This window comes from Melospiza melodia, chromosome W, assembly GCF_035770615.1.
Source record: "Melospiza melodia melodia isolate bMelMel2 chromosome W, bMelMel2.pri, whole genome shotgun sequence".
In the NCBI taxonomy this organism is placed as follows: domain Eukaryota; kingdom Metazoa; phylum Chordata; class Aves; order Passeriformes; family Passerellidae; genus Melospiza; species Melospiza melodia.
This window is the reverse complement of record NC_086225.1, coordinates 21,800,117-21,821,971: the sequence shown is the minus strand read 5'-3', so window position 1 is coordinate 21,821,971 and position 21,855 is coordinate 21,800,117. Positions and strand designations below refer to the sequence as shown.

General features: G+C 48.8%; 1 protein-coding gene across 1 annotated transcript; it reads right to left on the bottom strand.

The window, feature by feature from the left end:
• Window positions 1–356: 356 nt before the first annotated feature.
• Window positions 357–21,361, bottom strand: LOC134431530 (chondroadherin-like protein). Its single transcript, XM_063179528.1, is given in 11 exon segments — window positions 357–785; window positions 787–1,106; window positions 1,109–1,508; window positions 1,510–2,196; window positions 11,954–12,375; window positions 13,175–13,188; window positions 15,944–16,415; window positions 16,826–16,924; window positions 16,927–17,159; window positions 20,607–20,726; window positions 21,279–21,361. Coding segments are annotated over 11 exon segments (3,279 nt in total).
• Between the last annotated feature and the right edge of the window lie 494 nt (window positions 21,362–21,855).

The window sequence follows — 21,855 nt, the reverse complement described above, 5'->3', positions numbered from 1 at the left end:
CTAATTTTACATCCTTTGGGGAGGTGCTGCATAGTTGATCTTTCTGCTCCAGTGTCTACTTAAAAGGTAACTTCTTCCCCTTGCGAACCTATTTTTAGTTTTATCAAGGGCTCTTTCGATGTTCTGGTCCCCAAGATGTACAGCCCCTGACAATTAGCTGCATCTGAACATTGAGGTCCATCTTGCCTCCCTCTTTTCCTCTTCCTCCTTCCCCTTTTCTTCATTACCATCATCCCAACTGCACATTTCTCAGATGATAATCAGGGGTTTTGGGACAAAACCACTTTTTTTTTTTTTTTTTTTTTTTTTATTGGGAATGTCTCTGGGGATCCCCATTACACCATGGTGAGGTGGCTCTAGAGCAGCTGCTCTCTCTCCTGGCAACCTTTCTCCTCCTCCTCCACCTTCTCCTCCTCTTCCTCCTCGTCCTTCTTGTTACCTTCATCCCCAAGGTGCAGAGCATATTCCCAAGAGAAAAGTCGGTGATTCTGAGGCAAAAAACTGCTTTTCTGAGAGGGAACCTCCACAGTGGTCCCAGTCCTGTCAGGGCAGCCTCCCTCCCTGCCCCCTGTCTTCCTCTCCTCATTCTCCTCTTCCTCCTTGCTGCCATCAACCCCACTCCACAGGACACCTTCCTCAGATAAAAAACAGTGATTCTGGTGCAGAAAGTTGCTTTCCTGAGGGAGAACTTCCCTGGGGGTCCTGGATTTTCCAGGGCACCCTTCCTCCCTGCCCCCTCTCTCCTTGTCCTCCTCCTCCTCTTCTTCCCCCCTTCCCCCCCCAATACAGGGCACACCTGAGCTTTGCCCAGAAGAGGGGCTGTGCGGGGGTCTCGGAGGGTGTGCGCCCCAGCAGCACATGGCGCATGTGGTGGAAGGCCAAGAGGATGTCCTCGAGGAAGATGAGGGCAAGGACATCATGCAGCTCATTGAAGAGGAAATAGCTGGCCATCTGGATCTCCAGTGAGCACCACTTGCTGCATAGGTACCCACAGCTTACCACACACACAGTGTACTGTCTGTTGTACACAGCATCCACAATGTTGTCCACTGTGGAGCGGTCGGGGCCAACATCATGGTGGTTCAGGCAGAGCCACAGGGCTCCAGCTCAGGCGCCAACTCCTCCAGCACCCACCGCTCATCCCTGGAGTTGTAGGACATGAAGGTGTCATAGGTGTAGGGCTGCTGCTCCCACCAGCAGTGCCCATGTGCCCACGCATGCATCAGGAACAGCTGGTAGCACAACTTCCAGCACCCACAGTGATGCAGCAGAGACAGCACCAGCAGTAGCAGCACAGACAGTGCTGTCCCTGCAAACAGGTACCGCCCCATGTCCAGGTAGCATACATATGTGTCAAAGCAGTGCAGGTATGCGGAGGCCCCATCCATCTCACCACATGTGTAGTTATACAGGTAGACTATCTGCACAGGCCCATGCACCAGCCAGGAAGGCAGACAGGCATCGACACAGCTGTAACTCAGTGAGCACTTGCACAGGTCCAGATAGAGGCAGGGCGGGGAGGCCCATTGTCAGAGTCACATCCAGTGTACGCAGATTGTTCTTGGCCAGGCACAGCTCCTTCAGTCATGTCAGGTTGCCAAAGACCTCAGGGTCAAGGCTGCACACTCCTGCACTCTCCAAGTTCAGGTTGCACCATTCTCTCAGGTTCTTGAAGATGCTGGCAGGCAGGTGGCCCATCCCACCGTTGCTGTCAGCCAGAGTCAAGTACTGCAGCTGCGCCAGGTCATAAAAGGCATCTGCAGGGATGGCCGAGAGCGAGTTCTGTGACAGGTAGAGGGAGCACAAGGCACTGAGGCCCTGGAAAAAGCGTTGTGGGACCATATGCATCCCATAAGGCTGCTGCACCTGCAGCTTCAGGTCATAGAGATTATGCAGGTAGCTAAAAGGCGGCAGTTGCCGTAGGTGTTGGCTCAGGTAGCATAGTGCATTGGCATGCAGGTCCAGCAAACCCAGTGTCACCTGCACCAACTGGAATGCGGCTGCCTTCACCTCCAACAGCTGGTTGCGGTACAGGTAAAGCCAGCAATGCTGCGGGAGGCTCTGTAATGCCATGGCTGCCAAGTGCTGCAGGTTGTTCCCACCCAGGTCAAGCCCCTTGAAGGCGCCATGGAAGAGCACAGCCACACAGTTGTTGCACAGGTTGAGGTCTTCCAGCTGGTGCAGTGTTGTATTGCACTGAGTAGTTTATTCAGTTATTATTTTGCACTGAGTGGTTTGTTTTGTATCACATGGTTTGCTCCATACACCATCCCCCCCCCCCCTTCCAAGTCCTGCGGTGTTGGTTCCCCGGCCCCCGGTTGATTCCTCCCTCCCTCCCATCAGTTGTATCCCATTGACTGTAGTTTCTTTCCTCCACTCCCCCTTCCCCCGGCTTTAAAATCTCCTGCCATGAGACGGACGGTCTCTTTCCCCTCCTGGACTCTATATTCTCTCCTGGAGTTGTTCTACATTAAAGCTGTGGGATTTTGGTCCTAAGAAAAAATACCGCCTCTCGTCTTTTGCTTTTGTCCTTGTTGGTTTCTCTGGAGTCCAGAGCTAGACAAACGGATCCCCCCACGAGGTGTGAAACCGACAGCTGGCACCTGCATGTGGGGTCTTCCGCAAGGTCAGAGACCTCATGCAGCAGCTGGATATCCATGTGTGGATTTTACAAGCCTTTTGGACCACCAGCTTCCTTGGGGTTCACCGCCACCTTTTGTACCGTGGCACTCACAAGGGGGGACTGGCAAGCCCACCCTGAGCCCAAGGACGGGTCGGTTCCGGACAAAGGACTTCCTTGCAGACGTTCCAGCCAACCGAGGTCCCCAGAAGGGGTAAGTTATCCCCGCAATTGTTAGCGGGGACTATCAGATTTGCGGGGTGACCTCTCAACAAAGGGAAGAATGATGAGCAGGACTCCATATCAGAAGACTAATTAATTACTTTATTATACTATATTATCCTATACTATATTACACTACATCTAAACTGAAATTGAACAAGAAGTCAACTGAACTAAATCTTGTGACTTTCTCCTGACTGACCATCAGGACCAAGCTTGCAAAGATTGGTCAAGAAAACTAAACACTCACACCAGAATCCAATTAGCAAATCTCTTCAGGTAAAGAATCTTCCATAATGCATTCCACTTATGCACAAACACAGGAACAGCAAATGAGGTAAGAATTGTTTTGATCATTCTTTTCTCTGCTTCTCCAGGAAAAAACCTGAGAGAGAAAGAATTGTCTCTCTGTTCAGAGAATGTGAATCCCACAGGGGACCCCAGAGTAAACCACGGTTGTGATGGGGGTTCCGGAGCGAGGGGAGGGTGCAGCCACATGTTCGAGGGTTTTGTGTGTGCAAGCAGGCAGCGGTGCAGTGGAGTGGCACCCGTGGCACAGTCTCTGCCAGCGGCTTCCACAGTGCAGCGGGTGGCAGCGGGTCTCGGTGCCACAGGGGAGCACGGGTGGGGGGGAAAATGCGGCTCGTGCCTTTTGTCACAAGCAGCTCACGGGTGCAGGCGGAAGCAAACAGCGGGGGTGTGTGCGGCGCCAATCTGCAGGCTTGCCTGCTTGGACAGCCACGTGCTGAGGCAGTGCCTATGTAGCCACCAGCAGACATTTAAAAAGCCACGCGTTTTTGCTTGCATGCTGTTTTTGCCTCTTAGCTCAGGATTGGGGGGAAGGAAAAACTGCAGATGCTTCCCTAGATTGGCTGTGAACATTGTAGCACTTTCAGTTTTTGTTTGTGCTTTGTTGTGAAGGAAGGTAGATTAAGTGTTGGGGAAGATGAAACAGGAAAGCCTTACAAATATGATTGTCTGGCAAAAGATTTTGAGAATATAGAAACTATAAGCGAGATTGAAATGAAAGTAAGCTTTGAGATCCCTTAGTTGCTGAACAACAGGAAAACAACGGTGTGGCTGGCTGAAGGTAATCCCCTTTTGATGGAGCAAGACCTTCTGCTTGCAGGCAGGTCCCAGGGTCCGAGCAGACCCTGCCAGCTTGGTAGAAGGGGTCCAAAGAGTAGTTTTTAGGGTTTAAAATGTAGCACAGTATGGTAATGTAGTGATTCTTATAGGCGGTATGGAAATGCTGTAGGATTTGTATGTTGTACTAGGTTGGTTAGTGAGAATCAGAATATTCAACACAGAAGATGATTTATTGTATTGTAACAGGAACTTCACTCTCTTAGCTCTTGCCTCTTAGCTCTTACTTTCCTATGCTTTTACCCCTTTTAATCTCTTATGCTTTTACGCTCTTACCCTCTCATCCACTCTACCCCTCTCTTCTCTTGGGCCTGCTCCAAGCTGTGGCTGGCAGCTCCCAGCAGGGCTCTGCGCCCACACCCTTTGCAACAAACCGCAAGTTCCACGACCTGGCTTCAGAGATCTCTCATCTCCGTCCGTCCCGACCGTGCTACCCTCTGTCGCTCCAACAATTAAAATAGTGCAGACTGCCTTTTAACATCAGAATGGGCTCTCAGCTTTGTGCGCAACAGAGGGGCATTTATACCCAAGTTCAAATTACCCTAGGTAGTGGAAACATTAAAGTTTCTAAAGGACGGTTAAAAAGGTTTGTTCACTGGTTGTCTTTCCATTTCCCTCAGTTTACCCAGCAGAATGTAAATTCTGTTTCTGCCTGGGACAAAATTGGAGAATTACTAACATCCGAAGTAGAACAGGGAGACAAAAGAATATCCAAATTTCTCCGAGTGTTCCTTTAAATTTGAAAAGAATTAATTAAGAGGAAAGTGAAGGGACAGTCACAGCAAGCCTCCCCTCCTACAGTTCCCCCTACCCCTCCTTCCAGACCCTCTGCCCCTGAGTTGAGAGGGATGCACGAGGCACCCCAAGAAACACAGATTTCCTGGCAAAGCCATTGTTTCCCTGGCCTCCCACCTCCTGCTCAGGACTCTGGCTCTGTCAGTTGCGTGCAGACTGACAGATCACCTTCCCAACACCACTTTAACCCAGTTGCTACTCCCCAATTTTCGCATTCTGTGAGTTTCAAAGATGGCCCCCTCATCCCCAAAATTGCAGCAGCCACATGGCTGGGATCCAAGATGGTACTGACCATGTGGTTGGGATCCAGGATAGTGGCAGTCACGTGGCAGACCCTCCATCTTACCTTTCTTCTGACAATCCCTTTTGCCCACCTATCCCCTCCTCCAACCCTTTCCGGTCCCACAACCCCTTCCTTCCCTCAGACACCCCTTCCCCTCCCTCCATGTTCCTGCCTTGCATGATGTCATCCTTCAACCCCATCTCTGCATGTTGCAATCTTGGTTCCCACAGTTGCACCATCTCCCCAGACAGCTCCACCCCCCTTCCTGTTCCTGTTTCCCACGCCCCCCTGCCCAGTTCCCACGAGGGTGGGGCCGAGGGGGGATAGGTCCCCTATTACAGCGCCCTGAGTGGGTTGCTGCTGGTGAGAGAGAGACGGTGAATCTTGTTTCTTGATCAGAAGGCTGGATTTATTGATCTATGATATATAATACATTATAACTATACTAAATAGAAATAAAGAGAGAATTTTGCAGAGCTGCTCAAGCTAGGCTAAGAATAGAAAGAAAGAATCCCTAACAAAGTTGTGTCCAAGGACTCTGTCCCTAGCTTGCACCTGTGATTGGCCCTTAATTATAAACATAGGAACATGAGCCAATCAAGGTGCCCCTGTTACATTCCACAGCAGCTGATAACAATTGTTTACATTATCTTCTGAGGCCTCTGCCCTCCAGAAGACACAGAAATCTGAAAGAAAGGATTCCTGTGTAAAAATGTCTGCGACAGTCCCCTTCCCGATTCCCATAGGGGGAGTGGCCCCCTGCCGGGTCCCATGGGAATGGAGTCAAAGGGGGAAGCCCTGGGGATCAAAACTGAGGGGAGGAAGCCATACTCTCAGCCACTCCTGTCTCATATACTGGTAAGGAGAATGGAATTAGAGGCTATCAGCCTTTATCCTACCAAAGCAAAAAATAATTATGCAAGGCCTCAAAAGATTTTGACTGAGACAGTGAGTTCTTTAAAGGCATAATGAAAGATACTTTAACATCCCTTGAATTCATTCTGGCTGACCTCTGAGATCTCTTCTGGTGTCTCCTTACCCCCTCAGAGTTTGATCTATGGGAAAGCACCTGGAAGACATCCCTGAGGGGACTCCTGGAGGAGCTTAAGCAAAGCACCCAGGGTGTAAAAGATATAGAAGGGAATGATATCACCCATGAGCATCTATGTGGCAAGGGGCAATGGGCTAACCCCAAGGACCAAGCTCGGATGTTATCCAAATTCATTCTAGATAAAATCTGGGGAGCTGCTGAAAAGGTTTTTAACCAATTACCAATAGTTGAAGCTAGGGGTAGTTATATTAATATTATACAGTATGACTCAGAAAATTTCTTGCAGTTTGTTGACCGTCTTCATGGACAAATAGAAAGACAAGTAGAAGACCCCATGGCACAGGCAGAATTAATTAAGGAGATGGCTCAGAGATATGCCAATGAAGTTTGCCACAGGGTGATAGTAAGACTGCCTATTGACCCTTCACCTATGCTGGCACAGATGATAGAAGCATGTGCCAAGAAAGCAGAGCTGTTCAGTGCACAAGAGACAAAGCCAAGATCAGCAAACCCAAAGACTGTAGCAGCTGTATCACCAGGATTGAGGAGGCAACAGATGTCACCAGAACAGCTTCAACATATCATCTGCTTCCAGTGTAAGAAGCCAGGACACTTTGCAAGAGACTGTCCTCAAAGCCAGCAGCACAAGAAATCAGTAAAATGGTGCAACCATTAAAAAAACTAGGATCAGAGCGCGAGCCCACCTGGAGCCACAATATAAATGTAGCGGGCTCCATAGTGGGCAAAACTTCTCTTGAAACAGAAAAGGGGGAAAAAAGGGAGGCAAGGTGCGGGACAGCAAAAGAAATGTTTGCCTAACAAAATCTGGTGGCCTCACAAGCATTTCAAGCTTGTGACTACCAAAGCTTTTCGTTTCAGTTCTACCAATTGGACAGTCATTGGAGTGGACCTGCTGGAGGACTCACGAGACTTGACAATAGATCACACAGTACTGGACAGTGAGTACTTTGTTACTGGGGACACTGCACACACACCCGTGGAGATTGAGGTGGCTCCCATGACCATCAAGGGAGACATACCTAACCTCATTCTCCTGGCACCCTGCTCTAAGCCACTCTTCTATTTGGCCAAGGGGCAAATCATCACCCAGGCCATTCTTGTTCCAGTGGAAATCTCAGTAGATGACAAAGCAACCAGGTGTCTACTGGGCAGAAGTGGTTGGCAAGGACAAACCCATTATGGGATGCTACCTAACCCATGGAGCAGACCATCTCCACATGGAAAGGTTGCTTGACACGGGGGCAGATGGGACAATCATACCCAAAAGGATGCGGCCATCACATTGGGACTTGCAATCCCTGACTGGTAAAATCCAAGGTATAGGAGGAGTCACATTGGCAAAAATCTCAAAAAGCATTGTATAAATTGAGGGGCCAGACCGATAATTGGCCGGTGTCCGTCCGTTTGTCACCAACTACAAAGCTCCCCTGTGGGGGAGAGACACCATGTCCCAGTGGGGGGTCAAATTAGTTATCCCTAAGACACCACAGGATTTTTAAAGGCTGCCACTGTGAAGCACCTTACCCACAAGTTAACATGGCTGGATGATAATCCAGTCTGGGTAAATCAGTGGCCACTCAGCAAGGAAAAGCTGAAGGTACTCAAGGATCTCATAGAAGAACAATTGGCCAAAGGCCACATAGAAGAGACCAGCCCTTGGAATTCCCTGGTCTTTGTAATAAAAAAGCCAGAGAAGGATAAGTGGCAGCTCCTCCATGATCTCGAAGAAATAAACAAAGTAATTGAGGACATGGGGTCACTCCAACCAGGGATGTCTTCCCCAACGATGCTTCCCTAAAATTGGCAATTGGTTGTCCTGCACATCAAGGACTGTTTCTTCCAAATTCCCCTATACCCAGAAGATGCTCCACGGTTTGCCTTCTCCCTTCCTACCATCAATCGAGAAGCCCCAATGAAGTGCTACCACTGGAAAGTATTGTCTCAATGTATGAAATGCAGTCCTTCCATCGGCCAGTGGTATGTGGCTTCATTGCTTTCCCCGTGTGCGCCTGTAAGAGCCTAAATGAGAGATGTGGGACTCCAGGCAGCTCTCCAAAATGCAGTTTATTCCATCCAAGAGGTTACAGCAGTCCAGGGTCATGGATGACAGAGCCTGTGCCTACAGCTCTCAGCTCCAGCTGCAGGCAGGCCTGGAGACCCTTGTCCTAGGGTGACGTTATGATGCTTGTATCCCCATTCATGTGTTCTGTTTATGCTGGATATTATGTTCTGTTCCTTCAAGACTGGGTCTGAAGAGTGAAAGTTTTGTTTGGGTTTCTTATCAGCCGCTCCCCCATGGCTGGCGGGACAAAGAGACAGGGCAGTACATTGTGCTGCTTTTGCTTTTTGCTTCTGCTTTTTGCTTTGCTCTCGCTCTTGCTTCTGCTTTGCTTCTGCTTGCTCTTGCTTCTGCTCATTAGCTAGTTTAGCTAAACAGTCCAAATTTCTTCCTGGGCTGTTTCTCCTTTCCTTTTTTTTGGACCTACTCGAACCTGCTCTGGACCACAACCTGGGAACACCAGGAGCTTGCACCCTGTGGCCTGCAGCAGCTGCCCCAGTGCCGGAGGGATTGATAACAAAGTGACCACCCCCAAGAGAGACTTTCTGAATTTGTCATCTTTTTCAGAGCGGTGAAAGAGTGGTGTCATCTGGTATTGTTAATTTTGTGTGCTGGGGGGTGCTGTGCCTGTTAAATAAACAGGTTCTTTCCACTTCTTTCCGAGGAATTCTTCCCGAACCGGTTGGGGGGAGGAGCCATGTTGGTTTGCTTTCTGGAGGGGCCCCCCTTTGGAGATTCTTTCCCAAATTTGCCCTAAACCAGGACACCCTTTGGTTTTGGTTACATTGCATTATATACTTTTCTTTGCTTAGCATCTTAATACAGTAGAACCAATCTATACCTTTACTTTTATCTATAGCCTATCATAACTATTATAATTACCATATTCATGTTACTATTCTCCAATCACTAAAAGTTAGTACATTACAGTTTAAGCTAGAAGTTGTTTTTCAGTTTTCTTGCAGTGGAAAATTCTGAGGCCTTTTTTCTACTAGCAACTTTGCTGACCTGCTTGCCTGTGCTTTCTGCTTGGTAAAAACATCTTCTTGTTTGAGGTGGGTTTATCCTTCGCTCGAAGCCATAAACTCCCTTCTAACTAACATACCCTTTGCCTCCTTGGTTAGGAGGCAAGACTGGCTCAGCAATTATTTTCTTCTATATCAAAACTTGCTTCCAACTCTATCCCTTCATCAGACTCCACATTTAAAAATCTTTCCGCTAAGCATACATATCTGTGAGACTTTCTTGTCAAACTTTCATCCTTCCCAACACGCGTCCATAAAAGGGAAGCCATCATCTTCCACTACATGGATGATGTGCTTTTATGCGCCCCCGATGGCACTATATTGCAGCAAACACTTGACCTAGTGGTTAAAGTTTTAACCTCTGCTGGATTCCAACTGCAGGAAGACAAAGTTCAAAGGGTACCCCCTTGGAAGTACCTGGGCTTGGAGATCACTGTGCGGATGGTTGTTCCGCAGAAATTGGAAATTGATAATGATGCCAAAACCCTAGCAGATCTCCATTCCCTGTTTGGGTCTTTGAACTGGGTCAGGCCCTGGCTAGGTCTCACCAACTAGGACCTAGATGCCCCCATCAATTTATTGAAAGGGGAAAAAGAGCTAGTTTCGCCCAGGGAACTGACCCCAGAGGCAAAAGACGCAATCCAAAAAAAATAAGGCTTTGGCCGAGAGGCAGGCTCATCATATTCAGCCCGAGCTGCCTTTCAAATTCATTGTTTTAGGAAAGTTACCACACTTACATGGTTTGATATTCCAATGGATAGAAGGGCAGAAGGATTCACTCTTAATCATAGAGTAGGTCTTTCTTTCCCACCAGCAATCCAAAACCATCACACAGCCACAGGAGCTGATAGCTCAGCTGATCTGAAAGGCCAGGGTAAGAATGCGTTAGCTGGCCAGTTGTGACTTTCAATGTATTCACCTCCCAGGCAAACTTTCTAAGGAGGGAAAGAACTCTCCTGAGAGGTTGACCAAAGAGATGTTTGAGCACCTGCTCCAGAACAATGCCAACCTCCAACTGTGGTGCTGTTCGCAGGGGTCCCAGGACCAGGAAAGAGACAAGAATGTTGACTCCATGTTTCAGAAGGCTAGTTTATTATTTTATGATATATATTATAAGTAAATTATATATTAAAACTATACTAAAAGAGTAGAAGAAAGGATTTCATCAGAAGTCTTGAAAGAAGTGGAATGGAATGATAACAAAATCTTGTGACTGATCAGACTGTCTGAGACAACTGGACTGTGATTGGTCATTAATTAGAGACAACCACATGAGACCAATCAAAGATGCAGCTGTTGCATTCCCCAGCAGCAGATAATTATAATTTACATTTTGTTTCTGAGGCCACTCAACTTCTCAGGAGGAAAAAATCCTAAGGAAAGGATTTTTCATAAAACATTTCTATGACATGTCACCCTTTTTATTTAAATTAAATTAAAAAGAAATGTGTTTGTAATTCTTCTACCGGGCTCATGCAGAAGAGAGAACGAACACTTGAGAGGTTTATCTGTTGCCAATCAAAAACCTCAATCAAATGCTGATGTGAAATGATCAGGGAAATTCTTCACCTGTAGAACATAAAATTCTATCATACCACTAAAACAAACTTACAATATAAGAAAATGCAAAAACAATGCAAAGAAAATTCAATTCCAAGCATCTGAGTTTCAGGAAAGTCCATGGACTGAAGATGTTCTTCTTTGACATCTCTGAAAGTCCCTTTTGGTCCTGAAACAGGCTTGCAGAATCCTGAAACAAAGAACTGCTAAAGAAAATCATCAACAGTTATCAAAAATCCATTGACAGTTATCAAACAAGTTTGAGAAAATTTCTGGAATGTCTTGACCACAGCCCTTTATTGAACCATTTGGTCTGAGGCTAATTTTTGGCTTTTCAATGCTTTTGAGCTGCTAGCTCTTTCAACTCTTTTTATTTAAGTTTTGGTTTGCTTTTTTTTTTTTTTTTTTTTTTTTTTTCAAAAGAGCAGCAGCAGAGAGAAGCTTCTGGGGCCCTGCAGGGGCCCTGACCCTCGTGGATGGACCTATCCCAGACGTGGCCCACAGAATGGTGGCCCAGGACCTGATGAGTGAAGCAAAGCCCCCAAAACCACCAGCCAGCCGGGCGGAGGGCCTGGCCCCGGGAACCGTACTGAACGGCCCAGACATGGCCTGCAAAGAGGGCTCTATGTTCTCATAATCTGCCACCCTGCCGCCAATGCCTGGGCAGCACGTGTGACTGAACGATTCCTTCCCCGTGAACCACCGGTGCATATCGGCAGTTGGGGAAGATAAGCTTTCCCAGGGATCATCACCCTGGATCTGGGGGGGCTTTGTCCCCAGAGCAAGCAAGCGATGCTCGCTGTCCACTGTTTCTCTTGCCTCTGCGATGCAAATGCAAAAAGTGTTCCTTCTTTCTGCCCCTCGGTACCATCCCCCACCCTCTCAGGGCTGGGGACCAGAGGCAGAACTCCTGGGAGCCACTTCCCCCACGCCGCTGGGGTGCGCAAGGGACAGCAGACATTCCAACTTCCAGCGAGAAACCCCCGACCAAACGTGAATTGGCCCGCAAAAAATTGCTGTGTCCCACAAAAATGCTAAGTTTGAAAGTGTTCACTCTTGTGGCACCAGCAGTAAGCAGTAGAGCTGGGCCGCTTCTGCTGCGGGGCAGCCTGATTGCAGGGTCTGACACAGACGCTGCGGCAGAGGACGGGGTCCCCAAAGGCGGCAGAACCGCTGAAGGGGCTGGTGGGGGCGGTGCCGCTTGCTGGTCGCTGTTCTCAGCTTCAACATCCTTCACCAGCGTGGCAGGTGAAGGCGGGGCTGCCATGGTCGGAGCCCTCAGGGGCTGTGCTGGAGGGGCGACTGCGGGAAGGGCCGCGGGGACGGGCAGCATCCGCGGAGCTGGCGGGGGCGGCGCCACTGCCACTGGAGCAACGGGTGGCTCTCTCAGACCTGCGAGGAGCAGCGGGGCAGTCGGGGCGTGCAGCGGGGCCTCGGGGTTGGCCCCCGGGGCATCCTCAGGCTGGCAGACAGATGTGGAGACATGCTCTCTCTCCGAGACAGGCTGCTGTTGATCACCGCTGCTGTCGAGTGTGTTGACTACCAACACGGAGACAGGCTCCTGTTGGTCGCTGCTGCAGTCGATTGCGTGGCCTAGCAACACGAGCAAAGCTGTGAGAGGCGGTGCTTTCCGCGATCGGAATGCCAACAAACTCTGCTGGAGGCAGCGGGGCTGACCCGGGTGTGGGCAGGGCCAGCCCGGGCTACGACGGGACCGGGGGCGGGGCCGCAGGGACTGGAGCCTCCCGCAGGGCTGGCTGTGGGGGGGGGCCGTGGTGCCAGCCAGGGCAGGGGCCGTGGCTCTGGTTTGGGCAGCGGAGTCAACTCACATCCCCCCTGAGGACAGTGGGGAGGAGGGGGGGGGGAGGAAAGCGGGTCCGTTTGAGCATGCTCCAAAGAAGCATAAAAAAACTTGTCCTCGGTTGTGGGCAAAGCCTTGCCCCTCCGGCGTGATGCGATGGGGCTGGGAACCAGAAGCAAGTGTCCCTCTACAGGTGTCCCTCCTGCTAGGTATGTCAGGAAGGGAGCACGACCCCTGCATTCCATTTCAAAACTTTGAAGAGAGTTTTGAATGCCATATAATTTTGAGGAAATCCAAAACCCTGGTAAAGAGCCTCCCCAAAACTGAATTCCATGCATTCCCCTATGTATCAATCAAGGGAATACACCACATCTGTAAAAAACTCATGGAATTTTGTCCATCTGAAAAACTCATAGTAATGGCTTGTCTCCATATGAACTCTGTCTTCATGACCCCATTGCATCCAGAGGGCAATAATTTTCTCCTCTGAGGGAGAGAATGGAACCTCCGCCTCCGTAGGCACCCTCTGCCAAATCCCAGCCCACATTGTCTGAAGGGCAGTATGTTCAGGAAGGGAAGAGTTAACAGTACCTTGCAACAGTGTCCTCTGGGCTTCAGCAGGCTGCTCAGTGCTGCAAAGATTTCTGGACATTCTGTCTGGGAGACTTTTCAAAGGTTCTCTCTGTGATCAGCCCTGGCTGTGAACTCTGTCCAACTTCAGGGTCTTCGGTTCTTCAGCTCCAGGCTAGAAGCCACTTCTGTGGTCACTTGTGTAGTGACCATCAATGCCACACACTCAGGATTCCCCCAGTGTGGCAATGTCCCTCTGGGGGTCACCAAATAAGGAATTCTTCGTCACTCAGAGTCACCAATTGTGGTGGTGTTCGCAGGGGTCCCAGGACCAGGGAAGAGATGAGAATGTTGACTCCATGTTTCAGAAGGCTGGTTTATTATTTTACGATATATATTATATTAAAAGTAAATTATATATTAAAACTATACTAAAAGAGTAGAAGAAAGGATTTCATCAGAAGCCTTGAAAGGAAAGAAGTGGAATGGAATGATAACAAAAGCTTGTGACTGATCACAAGCTGAGACAGCTGGACTGTGATTGGCCATTAATTCGAAACAACTGCATGAGACCAATCAAAGATGCAACTGTTGCATTCCACAGCAGCAGATAATTATTGTTTACATTTTGTTTCTGAGGCCACTCAGCTTCTCAGGAGAAAAAATTCCTAAAGAAAGGATTTTTCATAAAATGTGTCTGTGACACTCCAACTATCTCTGGACAGCTACAGTAGACAAATATCAGTCCATGCCCTGTCACACATTGTTTAATGAGGAATTCCACCTCATTCCTCCTGAGAAAGGGAGTTGTAGGCCGCTCAAGGCGCTTACAGTGTTCACTGACGCGTCCAGGGTGTCCCACACGTCAGTGATGACTTAAAGAAATCTCCAGACTCAGCACGGGGAAACTGATGTTGAGTTTGTGGAGGGGTTGCCCCAGGTCACCGAACTGGCTGCAGTCGTGAGAGCCTTTGAGAAGTTCTCAGAGCCAATTAATTTGGTCACTGACTCAGCCTACATGGCAGGAGTAGTGTCCAGGGCGGAGCAGGCAGTCCTCAAAGACATCGAGAACAAGCATCTCTTCAGGTTGCTCTCAAAACTAATTAATTTAGTTTGGCAGCGGGAGCATCCATTCTATGTAATACATGTGAGGTCACATACTGATTTGCCAGGTGAAATCGCAGAAGGTAATCGTAAAGCAGATTCCCTTGCCACCCCAGCAGAAATGGCACGTCTTCTGGACATCTTCCAACAGGCAAAGCTAAGTCACCAGCAATACCATCAGAATGTGCTGGGTCTAATCCATCAGTTCCAACTAACACAGAGTCAGGCTCGAGCCATTGTGGCCACCTGTCCCAGTTGCCAGCTCCAGGCCATGCCATGGCTGTGTATATGGGTTAATCTTTGAGGCCTTGGGAGCTGCAAAGTGTAGCGAACAGACATTATACACATTCTCAGTTTTGGTCACCTAAATATGTGCATGTCAGCATTGACACATATTCAGGTGCGGTTTATGCCTCTGCCCACACAGGGGAAAGGGCTGTGCATGCCAAACAACACCTGGTGCAAGCCTTTTCAGTGCTGGGGATCCCTAAGGAAATCAAAACTGACAACGGCCCAGCGTATGCATCCAAGGAGTTCCTAGAGTTTGTCCAGCAGTGGGGAGTGGAGCATAGGACAGGCATTCCCCACTTCCCCACAGGTCAAGCTGTAATTGAGCATGCCCACCAGATGCTCAAACAAATCCTGGCTAGGCAAAGCAGCTCAACAGTGTGGATGTCACCACAACAAAAGCTCTGCAAAGTCATGTTTACAATTAATTTTCTGAATTGTTAGTTTGAAAACATGAGTCCTCCAGTGGTGCATCACTTTCACAGCAATCCACCAGTTCTCATTAAGGACCCAGAAACTTGGGAAACCTGTTGCAGAAAGAGCCATTTGTCGGGTGCAGGGAAAACTTGGGACGCTCAATGTGAGATCAGCAAGCTCCATTTATTGAAGAGAGCATCAGACACTTATACAGCAAGTAATAAGCTCATGAATATTCTGTAATTTACACCGTCCACTGGCCACACCACAACATCAGCTCTTCCCCATTCCTTAGGGGTTACATCTCTCTTTTCTCATGTCTCTCACTATTTGTTATCATACTCAGCTAGGCCCAAGGACACGCTATCTTGCAGATGCAGGACTTGGAATTAGCCATGGCCTTGTACTTTTCCAATTCTTAGCTACTCTCCCAACAGAAACCAAAGGTCCTTTTGAGCTCGTTTCCTGGGGGCATGGCTATGCGTGCGTATCCACCCCTGCAGGACTGCATTGGATACTCCAAAAGTGGGTAAAACCTTTCGTCCCTAAAAATGCAGCACCAGCAGAAGGGGATGAAAAAGAAGCAGCTGTCACTTCGAAAAGAAGATGCCGCTGGAAAAAGGAGAGAAAACCTTCCTAAAAAATCTGGTTACATTCCAGCAGACCCCTGACTTTTAATATGCTTTAAAATGTTTGGCTTTCCTTTTTAGAAAAGAAACCTACCTCCCACTCAACCTTGCAATGAGTCCTGTCCAAGTTGTCATCCTGTTCGTGCTGAGCAGTCTGACAGGCACATGGATAGTCCCTCAGCCACATCAAAACATCTGGGTGACCCTGGCATGGAGGCTCCAACAAGAAAATATATGCCTATCCACTGCAGCAGCGAGAGACCCTATGTCTACCTGCCTGGTAGGGATTGCATTGCAAGCTGGAGATTATCCAGCCAGTTTTGACACACCTATGCCTGACCCAGCAGGCCGCCCTATGCAGCCCAGTTGCTGCAGCTGGTTGCCAGACACATCCAGGGCACCCAGCACCGGACACTTGGCCAGAGCCCCATTGGGCATTGCTGTGAGCCCCATGCACTGCAGGTGCAGTTTCTGAAGCCACTGTCCTGTCAGCTGCTGGCACAGGTATTCCAAGCCACTTGCACCCACCTGTAGCCCTGACATGTCCACCTGGTGTGGGGATACTCCAGCCACATGCAGTAGTTGCACCACGTCCAGCGGGTTCCCAGCCAGGTGCAGGTATGTCTGGTTGTTCAGGCACAGGCGAGCGAGCAGTGCAGGGTCTGAGATGTTGTTGTACGACAGGTTGAGCACATGCACCCCTGGGGGCATCACCCCAGGGGTGGTCCCTGAAAGAGCTCCCAGGGAGTTGTTGCAGATGTGCAGGACCCTCAGCATTGGTGGCAGCCCTGGGCCCAGTGTTGACAGCATGTTGCCACACAGGTTGAGCAGGTATTACAGCGTCCTGTGTGGGTCGCTGCTGGTGAGAGAGAGACGGTGAATCTTGTTTCTAGATCAGAAGGCTGAATTTATTGAGATATCATATATAATACATTATCACTATACTAAAAAGAATAAAGAGAGAAGTTTGCAGAACTGCTCAAGCTAGGCTAAGAATAGCTAGAAAGAAATCCATAACAAAGTTGTGTCCAAGGACTCTGTCCCTAGCTTGTTCCTTGTGATTGGCCCTTAATTATAAACATGAGAACATGAACCAATCACCAATCAAAATAGGTGCGTCCTATCCCATTCCACAGCAGCTGATAACAATTGTTTACATTATCTTCTGAGGCCTCTGGCCTCCAGAAGATGCAGAAATACGAAAGAAAGGATTTCTGTAAAGAAATGTCTGCGACAAGCAGGTCTAGGTGTGTCAGATTCCCCACAGCCATGGCCACGGGTTCCAGTGCACTGAGCCGGCCACCCCACAGCTGGAGCGTGCTGAGTGCAGCAGCCGGAAAGCCTTGGGGGCCACCTTCTGTAGCAGATTGTGGTCTAGCCACAGTGTGCTCAGATTGCCCAGCCTGGTGAACACACCTGTGGCCAGCACTGACATGTTGTTGTGGGCCAGGTCTAGGTGTGCCAGTGTTGACAGCCCCCAGAAAAACCTTGGGGCCAGGAGTTCCAGCTGGTTGTGGTTCAGATCAAGGGTGTAGAGCCATGGCAGGTGGGCAAAGGCATCAGTGGGTGAGGAAGCGAAGGGAGACAACCACATCCTAATTGATCAGCATCGAACTCCGATTTATTGATCCAGCTTACACACTTTTATAGTAGTGTTAATTAAGCTCATACATATTGCAAAACCTGAGCTCATCATTGGTTACAGATTACACACCAACCCCTACTTTGTTGCCAATACCTGTGGTTTTCTTATTGAGGCTAATACTTGTTTTTCTCATCCTGTTGTTGACTTGTTATTTACCATTCTCAAGGCCTCCATGTTTTCCACCATGCCTTTCTCATCACTTTACTCAAGGACATGGTGTTTACTGTTGTTAGGGAAAAAGCCTGAGAACTTGCTGCTTACAGCTGCCTTTTACTTTTTAACCAGCTGTATGTAATCATAGCCTTTTCTATAAGCCATGTCTGAATAAAATTCTGCAACATATTCCCTGTTTTTTTTTTTCTTTTCTGCACAAGGAGGTTAGTCTGCCAGGTTTTTTCTATCATTCTACTGACCATATTTTGAATACAATTAAAAATACAAGGTAAAATAAGCAAAAGCATTAAAAGTACACCTAATATCCCTATAGCAGATGTCACAAGGTTCCCCACCCACGGTCCAAGCAATGGCTTTTACCCCAAAGGGTTAAAACCACCCCCAACTGAGCCATAATGTCCTGCCTTATCAGGCATTGCATGGTAGGTGGTAATTGGACTAAGAAAAGAAGGCTGTTAGCTGTTTTTCATTCATGCGAACCCGGAGAGGAGGTGAACGGCTAGGGCTAATAATGCTGGGATCGACTCCAGTATCGAGCAAGCCTGAAAATGATCCTTTCTGTCCTTGAAATTCCACTTCCACCCTTTTCTTGGGTCTCTCAGAAAGGTTCAAAGCCAGTAAGGTGAGTCCTCCAGTGGATTCAAAACCATTTCCCCCCCTCTCTTGTCCTTTTATAGTCTGTAATCCCTTAGTCATTTGGCTCAAGTGGCACCGGCTGAGCAATTCGCAGTCCTTTGTTAATTTGGAGTGGTGGGAAAGGAGTATGCACCATAACATATATGCCACACCAATGACGCCAGGCAAAACAAATAATCCCAACGCAGATGATCTTCCGAACAGCAGACCACCCAGCTAGACCCTGTATAACAATAGGTCCGTGGATCCCTGTCGGGATTTCTGCGGGTGCGGGGTCATCAGCGTAACTCCTACGGTGGCTGCTGGTTCCAAGCCGAGGCTCCCTGTGATGCCGGGTTGGAGACAGGAGAGGGTGCTGTTGCGGCAGCGATGACTTGAGTTGGTGTGTGGTCACTGCGGTTCGTGCTTCCCGGTCTCTGCTTGCAGGCACTCATATTGTGGGTGTCCAAATGGCATTTTTGGTACCAACTAGCTGTTGGATGCAGTGCTGCTGACATTTGAAGAGGTGCAAGAGCAGCTAACACCTGATTTTGAGAGGTCTTTGCCTGTTCTTGTAAGCTTAGCCCTAATTGTTTGATTGCATCTACTACAAAGGCTTCTGCTCCTGTTGGCATTAAAGCCATCCTCTCTAATGCGTCCTCTATAGTCCAATTGGCACCCAGAGTATTAAGCACTCTCCTAGTAGTAGAATTACAATTTTGGAGAGCACACTCCTTGAGTAATGCCCCCCTAAGATATTCTGGCACCCCAGCCCTTTCAATTTCTGCAGCAGCCTTATCAATAAATGACCCAAATGACTCTTCTGGCCCTTGCTTAATTCCCATATACACGGGTATCCCTCCTGGTGCTTTTACCCTCTCTATAGCAAGCCTGACCAACCGCATAGCCTCCCGGCACTTCTCTTGCCCTAGCAAAGCTTGTGCCTCAGTACGAAGAAAAGGTCCCAGGCCCATAAGCTCATTAACAGTTATGCCATGGAGAGGGTCTCCTGGCTGCCTCTGGACCGCCACACACTCGTTCACAAGCCCATGTCAATGAGCATTGGATAACAATTGCTGATGTGGGGTAAAGATCAATTTAGCTAATCCTCGACAATCATTCACCAGAAGGAGACTGATATCAAAAATATAATCTAACATCTGTTTGGCTGGCTCACTTTTCACTCCAAACTGACTAACAGTCGACCTCAGTTGAGACAGCAATTTCCAATCAAGGGCTGTAATAGTAGCCTGCATGCCCCCTCCCTCCTGCGGATGGAATACAACAGGACAAGCCAGCTCGGTAGCAGCGCTGATAAGTTCCTCATCCCCCTTTTCCATAGTGTCTCTGGCAAGGTTGGCCCAAGCCAACCTCTGCTCCCTTGCAATAGCCCCCGCTAGGTCGTTTTCTGCCCCAGGGATCGGCTCATTGATTTTCGGGAGATTATCGGGTGGTCTCGGCCATGGGTCCTGTTGTTCAGGGGGTGTGGAAGCCTCAGAAGCGCAGTGTTTAGCCTGGCTGGCTGAAGCAGAGGAGGGGGGCGAAGCAGGCAATGAAACCGTCCTCATTGCAGGGGCTAATGGTATTCCCCTGTCCTGATCGTATCCCCTGTCCTGATCGTAATCTTTATTACGCCCATGAGCAGCGGTAGCCTGCTGGGCAGCCTTTTTCTCAGCCTGAAACTGCAGTAATTCATTGTGAAGGACCCGCCATAATTTACCTAACTTCTTGGCAGTTTTATCGTCCTCTAAAATAGCCTCCCATAATAAATCACTGAATTTACGCCACTCCGTTAACTCGTGAACCGTATGGGGGTTAATAAAAACACCCCTATCGTAGCCATAAGCCAATAGCCCTGGTAAATCCTTCTGCAAATCTATCCCCTTAACCTGCCTTTTTTGTAAAAAGGCAGTAAATAAATCATATGCTGCTTGCCTTTCCATACCTAAATCGTCAGAGCTCTTGCAGCCTCTTCAAGGTCCGTGCAGCACGCATCGGTTGGGCTCGCCTGTACGACACCCGAGGCACGACGCGTCTCAGCTTCTTTTTTATCCGCTTTTTTCCCCGCGCTTATCTGCCGTTCCGGCTGCTTCGGAACCTGAGCTGTGTCTTCACTCCTCCGTGGTGCGTTGCCGTATCACGTCGGGGTCACCCTTTTAGGAAGCGAAGGGAGACGACCACATCCTAATTGATCAGCTTCGAACTCCGATTTATTGATCCAGCTTACACACTTTTATAGTAGTGTTAATTAAGCTCATACATATTGCAAAACCTGAGCTCATCATTGGTTACAGATTACACACCAACCCCTACTTTGTTGCCAATACCTGTGGTTTTCTTATTGAGGCTAATACTTGTTTTTCTCATCCTGTTGTTGACTTGTTATTTACCATTCTCAAGGCCTCCATGTTTTCCACCATGCCTTTCTCATCACTTTACTCAAGGACATGGTGTTTACTGTTGTTAGGGAAAAAGCCTGAGAACTTGCTGCTTACAGCTGCCTTTTACTTTTTAACCAGCTGTATGTAATCATAGCCTTTTCTATAAGCCATGTCTGAATAAAATTCTGCAACAAGTGGGCACCTGGTGCAAGATTTTGACAGAGATGTTGAGGGATTTGGCAGTGGAGGAGAGGTCATCCACTGCAGCCCCCACGGCACTCAGGAAGCGGTGGATGCAGCAGAACAGTCCAGGGTCCCATTGTTATAGATAGATAATGAGATGATTGGCTGTTGCAATTAAGGGATGAATATTGTGTGAATATTAAGAGAAGCTTTAGTGATATATAGTTATGTTATTGTAGTTTAAATGTCCTCTGTTCTCTCCATAGTTCCCTTTTCCTCCCCCTCTCTATTGTTGCCATCAGACAGCCTGGGTTGTGTAGGACAGGGAGAGAGAAGGCATGCACATGTGCCCCTTCCATGGAGCAGTTTGGAATGGAAAAGCTTGTTGCTAAGGGGGTGAGGCATGGCAACACCTAACCTCCAATCAAGCTACAAGAAAGCAGTCTCCACCAATAAATGGCAAAGAAGAGCTGACTAACAGACTTTGGGAGGGGCTGGGGTTGGCTGATGCAACCCCCAGGAGTATAAAAGACTGAGCAGCCATCTTGAAGATGAACTGGCCACGTGATACCCACAAGAGCAGTTCCCAGCGCTGCAAATTTTTCCTTATGTAGTCCTTTTGTTGTATTTTTTTAAAGATTTAATAAACCTTTTAAATTTTCAAAGTGAGCTGTTCTCTCTCACATCATGGTGCCTGGATGCAGTTGCGGAAACCATAGGGAGAGAGCCCTGCAGGTGCCATCACCTGTGTCACCAGCAGTGGGGTGCACATCCTGACTCACCCTGGGGAGATCCTGGATGCAGTGGGGGAGAGAGTAGGATGATGCATGTCCTTGGTACCACAGAGAGCCCCCTCGAGGCAGAGGGACCACACTTGGGGCTCAGGGATCCCTACCACTCTAGGGATCCCACTCACAACCCAGGGACCCCACCACCATCCCAAAGACCCCACTCAGGGCCCAGGGACCTCTCTTCCACACTCCTGAGACCCCCACCAGAACACCAGGATCCCCACTCAAGGTCCAAGGACTCCTCGTCCACACCCCAGGGACACACACACTTCAGGGATTCCCTTCAGGGCCCAGAGATGTCCCCATCCACAGCTCAGACAGACACACCCCAGGGACCCCCATAATGACCCAGGGACCTCCCCCAGGGCCAAAGAACCTCCACACACCCCAAGGACCCCTTTCCCCCCAGTCCTCAGGGATTTTGGGGACCCCCTGCTCCCCATCAAGTTCCCACCATGCCACTGCCTCTGCTTTG